The sequence below is a fragment of the Drosophila bipectinata genome, chromosome 3R (assembly GCF_030179905.1).
Source record: "Drosophila bipectinata strain 14024-0381.07 chromosome 3R, DbipHiC1v2, whole genome shotgun sequence".
In the NCBI taxonomy this organism is placed as follows: domain Eukaryota; kingdom Metazoa; phylum Arthropoda; class Insecta; order Diptera; family Drosophilidae; genus Drosophila; species Drosophila bipectinata.
The window spans coordinates 29,146,311-29,157,720 of NC_091739.1; the positions used below are offsets into that span (position 1 = coordinate 29,146,311).

The window sequence follows — 11,410 nt, forward strand, 5'->3', positions numbered from 1 at the left end:
CCTTAAGACGTCTGTGATAAAGCACCAAGACCGGCAAGTATTTCCAAGGGTCATTTCCAGTTCACCACAAATTGAAGGGTGCAGACTTGCATTTGTGGGGATAAATATTAAAGTGCAAAGAAATCATTCAAGAGCATTGCAGATTTAAAGGTAGTTCTATTTTATTCGCGGCATAGGCCATTTTAAAAAGAAAAACACCCACGATCGGCTAAAATAAGAGATCCGATAGGGACCGCGACGGTCATTGCGCGCGCACCTATCGAACCTATCGTCTTCCAATCCACCACACTTGGGTCTTTGCAGAGCAAATTCGCGCCCCGTGTTCAATACGGTTTCCACTGTTGTGAAGGGTTTGTTCGAAGTGAGTCGACGGGGTCTGCGCTCCCATACATATAATTTTCTTGCCAGCCAGCGGAGCACCCCCCTGGTTGGATAATCAGTGCCATCCGCCGAAAGCGCCTCAGAATGTCAGCGAAATCTTCCTGAAATCGTGTGAATTGTGAATTTTTCTCAAAACGTGTTCAATGAATTGTCGCCATCTTGCGGCTCACACACACATGTGACAGTTCGTGCGTGTGTCTGGAGTCGTTGCGTCACTGAGAAAGTCGGAAAATTTAGCAAAAACCCTTTGAAAATCCACAGAATTAAGCTTAATTCATTTGCCAGCGTTAGAATTCGTCGGCGTTTCGGTTGAAGAAGCGGAATCAAATTTTTTTGCACATTACGTAACTTCTGAGGCGGCTGCGGCGTTTGACATTTGACAGCTGAGAATCCCAACTATTGCTCGATCTAACCGACATAACGTCTATATCTTTTGCAGAGCTCCGTGCGCTAGCTTCAATTTTGTCGTAAGCAAAATCTAAAAAAAAAATCAACCGAAGATGTTCGTGTCGACAGTCTCTCGCATTGCCCCCGTTGCCAGGAGCGCTGTAAGTATTATTCGATTGACTCTGTGTACCTTGCGGGAGATAAAAATGTTTCCATCAGAGAGATTGCATAATGTGAAAAAGTGCATCGATTTTCCTTTTGCATCAAATTTCTATGCTGACGACCGCTTACATGCCGCTGTGGTGAGCTTCCACTGGCGCGGTGAGAAAACACGGACGGCACACAGTTACATAAGTTAAGGCCGAGAATTGAGGTTATGTTCATGTTGCCACTGGAAGCAAAGTATTAACTTCAATTAAGATCATTTCAGAATTAAAATGTAAGAAATGTAGAGTTTAGGAAGTTTTTAAACCCACATGGGATTGTGTAACATCTTGTTGCCAACTATGGTGGGAGTCTTTGGTTGAGGTTAGAACTGGCAAAAGCTTTCCCAAGTTGAGGGGGGAGGTGCAAATTTGCTGTAGAGTCGCGGGGAGGGTTAGGGGGTTTGAAATAATTACTGATTTGTTTATTACATTATTTTTTGACAACTATTGGAGAACGGATTCCTTGAAACAGCTGAGCCCATCAATAACAACAGACACTGCCAAAATGTCAGTCTAAAATAAATTACTTAATGATTGCATAACTTGGCATTAGCCTACAAAAGAGACAGAGCAATGAACTAGTGATATAAACTATTTTTTTGGTAATTAGTTACTATGTTTTTAATAAATTTAAGCCAGCTATAGATAATCTTCTATTGGATATAATTTTGCAAAATTAAATAAACTATATATATTTATTTTTTTTTAAATGTAAACATGTCTTAGGTTTTCGCAGCTCCTCATATTTAAAGTTCATTGATAATTAGAATTGAATCTGAAAAATGTGCGCTATTTCTTTTAACATTATCATATCTCCAAGGAATCTCGCAAGAAATCACAATAGTATATCATTTTTAATATTTTATATTCATCAAAAACATCTTTAATTTTCAGCTCCTCGCCAACTCCAAGCAGTACCTGCGACCATTGAGCAGCGCCGTCATCAGCCAGAGCCAGACTTTGGCCGCTCAGAACACAACTCCCGTTGCATTACTGCCACAGATCAGGTCATTCCAGACCTCGCCAGTCACTCGTGACATTGATTCTGCTGCCAAGTTCATTGGTGCTGGTGCTGCAACAGTCGGTGTCGCTGGATCCGGTTCGTATTGGTTTTGTTGTCATCTTTTAAAACTCTTAAACTCCTTTACCAGATGGAAGTCCTCAGCGTGTTTGTCTCATCGCTTACAGTCAGTTACAATCTAGCATCTGGGGCACACACAACGAGTATCTGATTACTCTATAATTTTGCCCCGGGAAGGTCTGAGAATCGGCCAAGCCATGTTGTTTCGCTTCGTGCGAGGCTATATTTCCTAGCAGGAAACCTGTGTGATTACAGGGCGAGAGTACCAGAAATCCTGCCCAGGTGTTGCCGTTGCCCGCAACCGCCGCCTGTGGCATTGAAAGCTTTCGTGGCCAGCGTTTTTAGTGCGATGTGCTTGCTGCCTTCGGGCAGAACTCAATTCAGACTAATCTGTGACTGACTACCTAGTGAAAAGAGACAAAATGCGCAGAGGAAGCCCCTAAGAAGCTGTGTTTATGTTCTGAAACAAATATAGGACATAAATACAGCTTAAAGCTTCGGCTTTGCCGATGTTTTGGTTTCATATCATACTTTAAATTTTACTAATTGCGATTTTTCTTCTTTTTTGACAACAAACCAATACAACAGGTGCTGGTATCGGAACAGTATTCGGTTCCCTCATCATCGGTTACGCCAGGAACCCATCGCTGAAACAGCAGCTGTTCTCCTACGCCATTCTGGGCTTTGCCCTGTCTGAGGCCATGGGTCTGTTCTGTCTTATGATGGCTTTCCTGCTGCTCTTCGCCTTCTAAGCGGGCACACATTGATTGCTCGACCTTGTTTCCTGCGATCCTGCGTGCGAGTGTGTGATTGTCGTCTATTGGTCGGCAGTTGCATCAGCATACCAGCGGTAGCAGAGCGATAGTAACCAACAACAACAACACAACAACTTCAAGCAACAACCAGAACAAACAACATCAACGTTCGTTTTTCGATTATTAATGATATAATGATTGATTGATTGATAGCTAACAAGAACATCCTGTACCACTATCTAATTATAAATACCAACAACCACATAATATATGTAATTTTGTTTTTAAAAAACACTCAACCGAGATCATAGTAGTCGCCTAAGGAGCGGAGAACAACCCACACACATACTTTAAGTTGGAGAACTAAAATATCAGCAGTCCAAGGAGATAGAATTGGATAGACGACTTGACACATTCACGATCACGATTAAAACGAGAAGAAAATCGAACGGCAAAGATTAAAATTAGATTTTAATTGAAGCAAGCTTCAAGCTCTTAATTCGGTCTTACCAGCATCCTCGGATGGAGTCTACTGGCCGCACCCCTTGCTTACCAATCCCGGCGTAGAATCTATCGCGTCCGCTAACCAAGGCTCTCTCTCTCCCCCCTGCAGTTCTTGGAAATCGAAGGAAAATCTAGCGGCAGGCTGAACGTGAAAGATCACTCCGCTATGTAACATCTTGAATTGGAAGCGAGTGCACGGGTGCGGTCAAGGCTGAATCCGGGGATTTTGTGTTGTACCCCATGCGCGTTATGGTTCTGCATATTTTTCAATTTAAGTGGCGTGTACTGAAAAACCTATTGTTTCAAGAGTTTTGTATCAGTTTCCTTAATGTAAACGCTAATTTTATTGCCACTTAAAATATATTACGGATATGTACTAAAAGTAGTTGCAACTGACTTAAGCTGAGCGAAGTTGAATTGTGAAATAAAGAAGTGAATGTGTAAATGAATTTAAATATAGGCGTTTTATTGAAATTTAAATACATATTAAAAACCCCAAGTGTTAGCATTTAAGCCATTTGAATTGAGGCGCTCAAAAAGCAACTCTGATTTAGTCATGAATCACCCTGTACTACTGCGTTGCCAGATCAGTGTGTCTTTTGGACCAATAATCGATGTTTCTATGGTAAAAACCTTCTTGACTGACTTTTTTTGGGAAATTTTTATAATTTCGTATCCCAATAATATTCATTCTGACCTACAAGTATATTCGTTTAATAACAATTCATTATCGCATTCAATATACATTAAAGTATTTAAATACTACAAAATCGATATATTTATGATTAAATTATCGATAGTCGCATACATTTAAACATACTCTATTGACATCCCATGGCCCGGCACTTATTTAAATGGAAAAAACATTGTTATTTTTATAAAGATGAAGACTTGTGATATTTGCAGCATTAAGACACATGAGTCTGGCGATGATCCATATATGTTCGGCCAGTGGAAGACTCTTAGTAATGTGACAGTGCACTATTTTTGCCTGGTAAGAACATGAAATATAAATCTGGCGACGCTTAATTTATAAATATTATTCCGCAGTTGCTCTCCAATAAACTTCCTCAGCGTGGCGATGATTCTGTAGGAATACTTGGCTTTCTTCTAACTGATATCCGGAAAGAGATAGCGCAGGCCCGGCATAGAAAATGCGAGTACTGTAATAAAATGGGAGCCAACATAAACTGTCATAAATGCGACGACTGGTATCATATGCCCTGTGCCATAGCCAATCGCTGCACCATAGAGTTTAGCGGAAATTTCATAAGCTACTGTGATACCTGTCGACCCCTGGATGCTTACAAATCGCAAATACTTAAGAATCCTCCAAGAAAACAGCCTTGTGCCATTTGCTTCGAGACCATTCACGTTTGCTACCTTCACTGTGTTAGCTATGGCGATTGCTGCCGGCTTGGTTTTGCCCACATGATGTGTATGCGAAAGTACGCCATGAGTTCCGGGTACTATCTACGTTGTCCTTGGTGCAGGAATTCCAAATTCCGGGATTTAATACGTCTGCAGTCCATTTTTGTTCCTGATCGGGATGCCACTTGGGAGCTAGAACCAAACGCTTACCGGGATCTACATCGATCTGTTTTTCGATGTGACCAAGAGGTGTGTATTTGCCCGAAAGGTAGACAGTTCACGAACAAATCATGGAGCATCTTGATGTGTAAACTGTGTACTGTGTCAGGAGTGCATTCGAAATGCTTGGTAGGCACACAAGAGGTTAACAGAAATAGTGACCCACCAAAGGAATTCAAATGCACCATATGTGTCCAAATCATCAAATCTAGGTCTGACAATTTAGAGACCTCGTTGTATATTAGAAAGACGGCACCAACAACTACCGAGAGCGCTACAATTGGGTCTCAGGAACCAATTTTCTCACCCGAAGACTGCGTTGATCCAGTGACTTTCACTCAAGGAATCGGCAGTACGCTTTCAAATATTTCCCCGCTATCGCCACCACCCACATGTAATAAAGAAAAGGAGCGCTTGTGGATACAAAAATGCTTCAATGTAAGCGGAGAGCCTTATTTATACATGGTGGTCTACAGGACAGATGGACTGAAGTGCTTGGGAACATGCACATACAGATTTCGTGAAGATGATCCACGAATCTCGGATAGCTCTTTTGAAGCATTGGAACTAATAGAAGTCGGCGAAGAGGACATTTGGTTTTGTGACGATGATTGCCGTTACTGGGAAGAAAACGAGTATTTAGCTTCTAGCCAAACATAATTAAGTCTTAATTTAACAGATGCTTACAATTTTTAATAAAATGTTTGAGTTTAATTTGATTTAAAAAAATATATAAAAACAAGGTAGCTTACAGATTTTATTAAAGATTGATGGAGAATCGATCTATAATTCACTTAAGGTATTCTTTTTAAGAATCGGATAAGTTTTGGCAAAGATATGGCCAGCCGAGGAGGCCAAAATGTTTTGTGGTTTTGATGAAAATTGATAATCAATAAAAAAAGTCAAGGTTTTATTTGTTAGAATCAGATATGGCAATTTTTTGCGCGTTGCAAAAGCAGACTTTAAATTTAAAAATATATTTAAAAAATATTAATTTTATAATAAACACAGGGTGACTTTGGGAAACGAGTGGACACAGGGGGCCCAACTTATCGTTTTGGTAATAAATCCCATACCCAATTCTCCACACGTGTGGGTTTGTTTTGTTAATTTTCCCTCATATTCATGGATTTTGCCAAGAAGATTCTCGGTAAATATGGTTGGAAGGAAGGCGACGGCTTGGGAAAACACAACGACGGTATTGCCGCTCCCCTTAAGGCGAGTCTTAAGTTCGACAACGCCGGGCTGGGAGTAGACCGTGCTCAGGAATTTAACGACCACTGGTGGGAACGTTGTTTTAACGAGGCAACAAACAATGTAGATGTCCAGGTTGGGGAAAACGGAAAGATCACAACATCCCGCAAGGAGGGCGAGGAGGCTGTGGAGATATCAACCAAAGGATTCTCGGCCCGGAAACTAAAGAAAGCCAAGGATCAACATGCCAGCGACGGAAAGGCAACCTATGATAACTTCCTGCAAACGTCTTTATTGACCCAAGGAGGGGGCGAGGTTGAGAACACGGAACGCATTCGAGTGGAGGATATAGCTGTTTCCAAAGTAAGTGTGCTAACGGATGAGGAGCTCTTCAAAGCATGCGGCGGAAGAACTGCGCACAAAGGTGCTCGTCACGGTCTCAAACTGAGTGGTAAGATAGCGCGTCTGGAACAGCAGGAGCGTGAAATGTTGGAGAAGCTGCAGGCTAAACAAAACCCAGTCCAGACCAACAAAATAACCAAGCCGGAAACCGAGGAAACAAAAGAAGAACCTGTGAAAACAAAAAAGAAAAAGTCTTCCAAAGAGAAATACTCGGAGAATGTTTCTGAGGATCAAGTAGAATTATCTGTGAAATCTAAAAAGAAAAAGAAAGATAAAAAGCTAGAGAAGTCCCAAGATGAATCCTCTACCGATCTTAATCAGGAGACTGAGGAAAATGTGGAGGAGACTCAAAAAAAAAAGAAAAAGAAAAAAAATAAGGATAAGGAAACTGAAGTCACGACAGATGCTGTAAATTCTCCAAACAAAAGAAAAGCAGAAGAATCCGCCGAAGAACCAGTGAAGTCCAAGAAGAAAAAAAAGAATAAGCATGCGAAAGAGGAGTAACAGTTTAAGGCTAGAATAATTGCTAGAAAAATAAATATTTGTATTTAAAATAACTTCTGAAGTTGTTAAACTGTGTTAACCTACTAGCTGTGTATACCTGACCCAAATTATAGTTAGGAAAACTGAAAAAGAAGTCAAGTAGCGCAGTTAAAATGTATGTATTTATGGTTCTAATAAATCTATACAAGTCGGGGGCATTTATAAACTAAAGTTAACGCGGGTCACTTAATCATAGATTGGATATCCTCGTGGATTATTTTCTGCCCTTGGCCTTGATGCGCCGCGACTTGCCCATCCGCTTGTTGACCGAGGCCCCGGCCTTGACTCCTCGCTGGCGACGAGACGACTTCTCGCCATCGAGTCCAGCAGAAGAGGATTTGGTGTTGCGCTTTAGGCCCTTCTTCTTGCCGCCAAATCCGAACTTTTTGTTGCGCTGTTTTCGTTTTTCAGCTGACTGCTTCTGCTTTGATTCCAGAGCTTTGGCATCCTCGAGGAAGTCCAGGTTCTTGAGCTTGCCCTTACGGAACTTCTTAAGTTTGTCAAGCATGTCCTTCTTTTCTGCCTCACGCTGAACCTTGGTTTGCTTGGCCAGCATTTTGCCCATCTTTCGCTGCTCCCGAATCTGCTTGATGCGCTCTGATTTGGCCTGTCCCTGTTGCTTGGCCATTAGATTGGCTCTAACTTTCTGCATGTGCTCATCGGACTTGGCCATTTCTGCAAAATAATCATCAGGTCTTCGTGTTTTTACTCCCAATTCATGCAGCCTGGGAATTCCTTCCAGAACAGCGCTCTGTGCCTGTCGATGGAAGAGCATTTCACGCTTGAAATCGTTTAATACAGGATCTTCTTCCGGACGAATGTAGGGCAGTTTAGCATTTCCTTTGAATAGATTGGCGCGTTTTTGTTCGTGCTTCTCCAGCTGGACAGCCAGTTCCGGAGCAAGGGGAGCCAGGGTGTTGATCATGTCCAGCCGCTCAACCCAGGGCAAGTCTAGGTGAATGTCCTTTGCCTTGGCCAGTAGTTTAGTCTGCAAAAGTAAATGCCCATTAGCAAATGATTTATGATACGTGCCGTCAACTTACCACATCATTTACCCTATCCCTCTGGCCATTAAATTCAACATTCAAGCCAGGTTTTAAATCACCACGTTCGAAAGCCGCTTGTAACTAAAAGTGAAACGTATTTTGAAGTTGCTAATAAAGTTGCATTGATGCCAATATTTACCTCTGCATCTGAGTTATCCCCCGAATCATACCCCGAGGCGTTGTCATCCGAGGCGTCCATTTCGAAGTCTGACATGGTTAAATTAACACAATTATTAGCTGCTTAAAAAATGAAAACAAGTTCAACACGTGCGGCCACTTAGAGATGGGAGTTTTTCCCACTAAAACCAGACAGAGTTGCCACATGTCGATAAATCGATTTCTTTGGAATGCACTTGGCCAGCCCTGAAAAACCGCAGTCTGCCAACGCTGATAAAATATCGATATACTGATAAATAAGCAACAACCGTACTTTAAATTAACCGCATATTTCGTTTACTTCTTTGTTTATTTTTACAAAATGTCTGCAAGTTTAGCGAATGTGTACGCAGAGCTTACGCGGCGGTATGGGGAAACCTATACAATTACCTATGGACACCCTCCCACATATTTAGCTAGTATAGCTGGAGTTTCGGAAACTGGAAAGAAGATGGTTCTTGTTTTCAAGGAGGATCGGAGTGGCTCCTCATCCAAAATTCAACATGTCACGCCCAAAAAGGCATTGCCGAAGTCGGAGGGCACTTCTGAGTTGGACCTGACAGGAAGCCCATTAAAGGACGATTGCTTAGTTGATGCTATTGCTGATCTGTCGCTGGATTTGCAACTGGAGCATTCTAATCCCTGGAAGCTGGAGGAAGAATTCCAAAGAGGAGTCCCTGTTGACCAGGCCAGGGGAATTATTTCTACTGAACCTTTTCAGCAGTCAGAGGGAACAGGCTCAGTTTGGTTTCTGTGTGACGGAGCGGATTTGGGTCAGACGCAACTCCTTCAGTACGAGTTCAACAAGAGTCACTTTTCACGTGGAATTCTTAGCTATCACGGTGTTGTTCCTGCCTATATGGTCACCTCCCAGTTTCTGGTGAAACAACATTCAATGGTCGGTGTCCGCGCCCCAATGGAAACCACAATCGAAAACAGCTATCAGGTAAATCCTCAAATGACCTTGCGATGCTCTTGGACAACCAATGCGTCCTTGCCGCTTCTGGTCAACCTGCATGACTGCGAGGTGGTTCTGAATCACACCTTCCGGGCGGGTGAATGCACTCCTCTGACTCAGGACTTTATGAACCAGCTGCGTATCTTGGTTTATATTCGCGAAGATATTGTCTCCTATCACAAGGATATGCAACAAGGAAAGTCCAGGGATCCGACGTACAGATGCGGTACTGGGATTGACATGGACGAACTGCGGGAGTCCATCAATAAGACCATGACGGATGTCTCTGGGTTCATGGATCCATATATTAACGGCCATGCAGAGTTTGATATCGAGGAGGTGGTGCAGCGGGCCAAAGTTCGACGGCTTACCGATCTTACAGACAAGCTTTGGGAACTTCTTAAATGTAAGATATGTTCAAGATAAGTTAGTTATAGTTAGGCCATAATATTAATCTTCATTTTTGGTTTCATTAATTTCAGCTTGTGCCTCCTATAAGGATCTTAAAATAGCCTTCGGTATGCTATTCCAGTGCGCTGCTCGGTGCAATATTGTTGTACGTAACTTGTTCTGAATCTTTACCGATTTCCCTGCTAAGTTTTGAATATATTTTAGAACACTCCCACCAACAAAAATCGTCTGGCAGAAATAATAACCGAACTATCCAATCGGCGTCTGGCCATGCCATGCCTCAGTGGCGCAGAACCTCTGGAGCTGTTGTTGGAGATTGGTCTGGAGAAGGTGCTCAAGGATTACGAGTTTATCTACTCGGAAAGCAAACTGTGCAGTACTCACCTGCTAAGGGACACAAACGAAACGGTAAATGACGAAGGCTCGCCGCAAAATGTGCCACAAGTGCGAAAATCCTTGCACAATGCTGTTAGGGGGGATCCAGCGGCCGGTGCAGGAATGCGCAAGACATTGCTTCACCACAACGCTGGTGCGAAGGCAGGGAATGCTAAATATGGCAAAGTCGACGATGACTCCGGCTTCAAAAACAGCCATTTCGACGAGCAGGAGAGCCTGGAGCGGGTCTCCAAGTTGTTTCAAATACACTGCACCCTGGAACATCTGCTAATGATACACATTAACTTGAACTTGCCCAATGGTTAGTACAGGCTTTAATCTTATTAAACTACAAATACTAAAATCCTTATCCTATTTCTAATGCTAGTTTACAGTGATGTTTGCTCAGAGCTTTTAAAGAAAGCCCCCAAAATAGTAGATGCCATTGATGAAAATGTGAGCGATGTGATGGACATCCATTTGTCGGCTCTGTATGTACGTGAACATTTGGAGGGCAAAGAGCCCTATTCCAGGCACATCAGTATGCGATCACATAACAAATTCCGCGAGATTAAAACCACTTTTTACTTCAACTCGGAGAATATATGTCCACCCGAATTAGCTAAATGTTTTCAGTGCGATGGTGAGCATGAATATATTATACATTTTGTTGAAAAGTTTTTTTAATTAAATAATAATTTATTATTTCCTATTATAGATAAGGAAATGGTCAAAGAGCGTACCTATCATTCCTGGCTTTATCGCAAGATTCGTACTCTAAAGTGAGCTAAGCTAAGCTCTAGTTATATAAAATATGTTTAGTTCCAGTTCTGTTGAACAGCTTAATTCAAGATTGTATTTATTGAATCATAAATATATTCTACATTTCCCTTAATTAAAGTTTAATAAAATATAACCTTAAGTTCTGTATTCGTTTTTATATATCTTTTAAGGGTCAATTCAATTTGAATCACTTGGCTTGTCGGACATGACGCTTTTCACGCTTTCAACGCTTTTCCCGAACCCCCAAAAAACCCAACGGCGCACACCGAAATCATGTTAAACGAATTCCTACAAGTTTTAAGCCGACCCAGAGGCTGTTGCCGTTGCATTGACTGGCCAAGGCACAAAATCTTGAAAACCCGGCCGAAATCCGCTTCCGCCCTGCTCGCACTTTTTGTTGGCCATATTCTTTCAAAGGCCAGATGCATAGACCACATTATTTTGTGAAGTAATGCTGCAAATGAGGCAAGAGAGCGTGTGCCCAATGGATATTGGTTGTTACCTATTTGCTGTGCCCCAAAGTGGTGACGGCGTCTCGTCGCCGTTCCTATATGTTACAATCCAATTAGCCTTTCGCGCCACTTCGCCAACTTGAATACTAGGCCCGTTGACGATTGATTTGCATTTCGTCAGACGTG

General features: G+C 42.2%; 5 protein-coding genes across 6 annotated transcripts; 4 read left to right on the top strand and 1 right to left on the bottom strand.

The window, feature by feature from the left end:
• Nucleotides 1–14: 14 nt before the first annotated feature.
• Nucleotides 15–3,769, top strand: ATPsynC (ATP synthase, subunit C). Of its 2 annotated transcripts, none has more exons than XM_070282149.1 (4): nucleotides 15–33; nucleotides 821–929; nucleotides 1,869–2,073; nucleotides 2,644–3,769. In XM_070282149.1, the coding sequence occupies exons 2-4, from the start codon at nucleotides 882–884 to the stop codon at nucleotides 2,805–2,807; spliced, it is 417 nt and encodes a 138-aa protein (XP_070138250.1). In that variant the 5' UTR covers nucleotides 15–33; nucleotides 821–881; the 3' UTR covers nucleotides 2,808–3,769. The 2 variants fall into 2 exon arrangements, with proteins under 2 accessions (XP_070138250.1, XP_017088728.1); XM_017233239.3 differs by lacking the exon at nucleotides 15–33 and adding an exon at nucleotides 211–361.
• A 331-nt stretch (nucleotides 3,770–4,100) lies between these two features.
• On the top strand, nucleotides 4,101–5,655 carry pie (pineapple eye). The gene is made up of 2 exons (XM_017233238.3): nucleotides 4,101–4,308; nucleotides 4,365–5,655. The coding sequence occupies exons 1-2, from the start codon at nucleotides 4,198–4,200 to the stop codon at nucleotides 5,562–5,564; spliced, it is 1,311 nt and encodes a 436-aa protein (XP_017088727.2). The 5' UTR covers nucleotides 4,101–4,197; the 3' UTR covers nucleotides 5,565–5,655.
• A 303-nt stretch (nucleotides 5,656–5,958) lies between these two features.
• Nucleotides 5,959–7,214, top strand: LOC108119887 (G patch domain-containing protein 4). The gene has a single exon (XM_017233305.3). It carries the CDS (start codon nucleotides 6,030–6,032, stop codon nucleotides 7,002–7,004), a length of 975 nt encoding a protein of 324 aa, XP_017088794.2. The 5' UTR covers nucleotides 5,959–6,029; the 3' UTR covers nucleotides 7,005–7,214.
• On the bottom strand, nucleotides 7,144–8,389 carry LOC108119886 (probable rRNA-processing protein EBP2 homolog). The gene is made up of 3 exons (XM_017233304.3): nucleotides 8,229–8,389; nucleotides 8,087–8,170; nucleotides 7,144–8,031 (listed from the first exon to the last, which is right to left on the bottom strand). Exons 1-3 carry the CDS (start codon nucleotides 8,301–8,303, stop codon nucleotides 7,258–7,260), a joined length of 933 nt encoding a protein of 310 aa, XP_017088793.2. The 5' UTR covers nucleotides 8,304–8,389; the 3' UTR covers nucleotides 7,144–7,257.
• A 101-nt stretch (nucleotides 8,390–8,490) lies between these two features.
• On the top strand, nucleotides 8,491–10,917 carry Zwilch (zwilch kinetochore protein). Its single transcript, XM_017233032.3, has 5 exons — nucleotides 8,491–9,609; nucleotides 9,686–9,759; nucleotides 9,819–10,311; nucleotides 10,378–10,632; nucleotides 10,708–10,917. Exons 1-5 carry the CDS (start codon nucleotides 8,568–8,570, stop codon nucleotides 10,773–10,775), a joined length of 1,932 nt encoding a protein of 643 aa, XP_017088521.2. The 5' UTR covers nucleotides 8,491–8,567; the 3' UTR covers nucleotides 10,776–10,917.
• The last annotated feature ends 493 nt before the right edge of the window (nucleotides 10,918–11,410 follow it).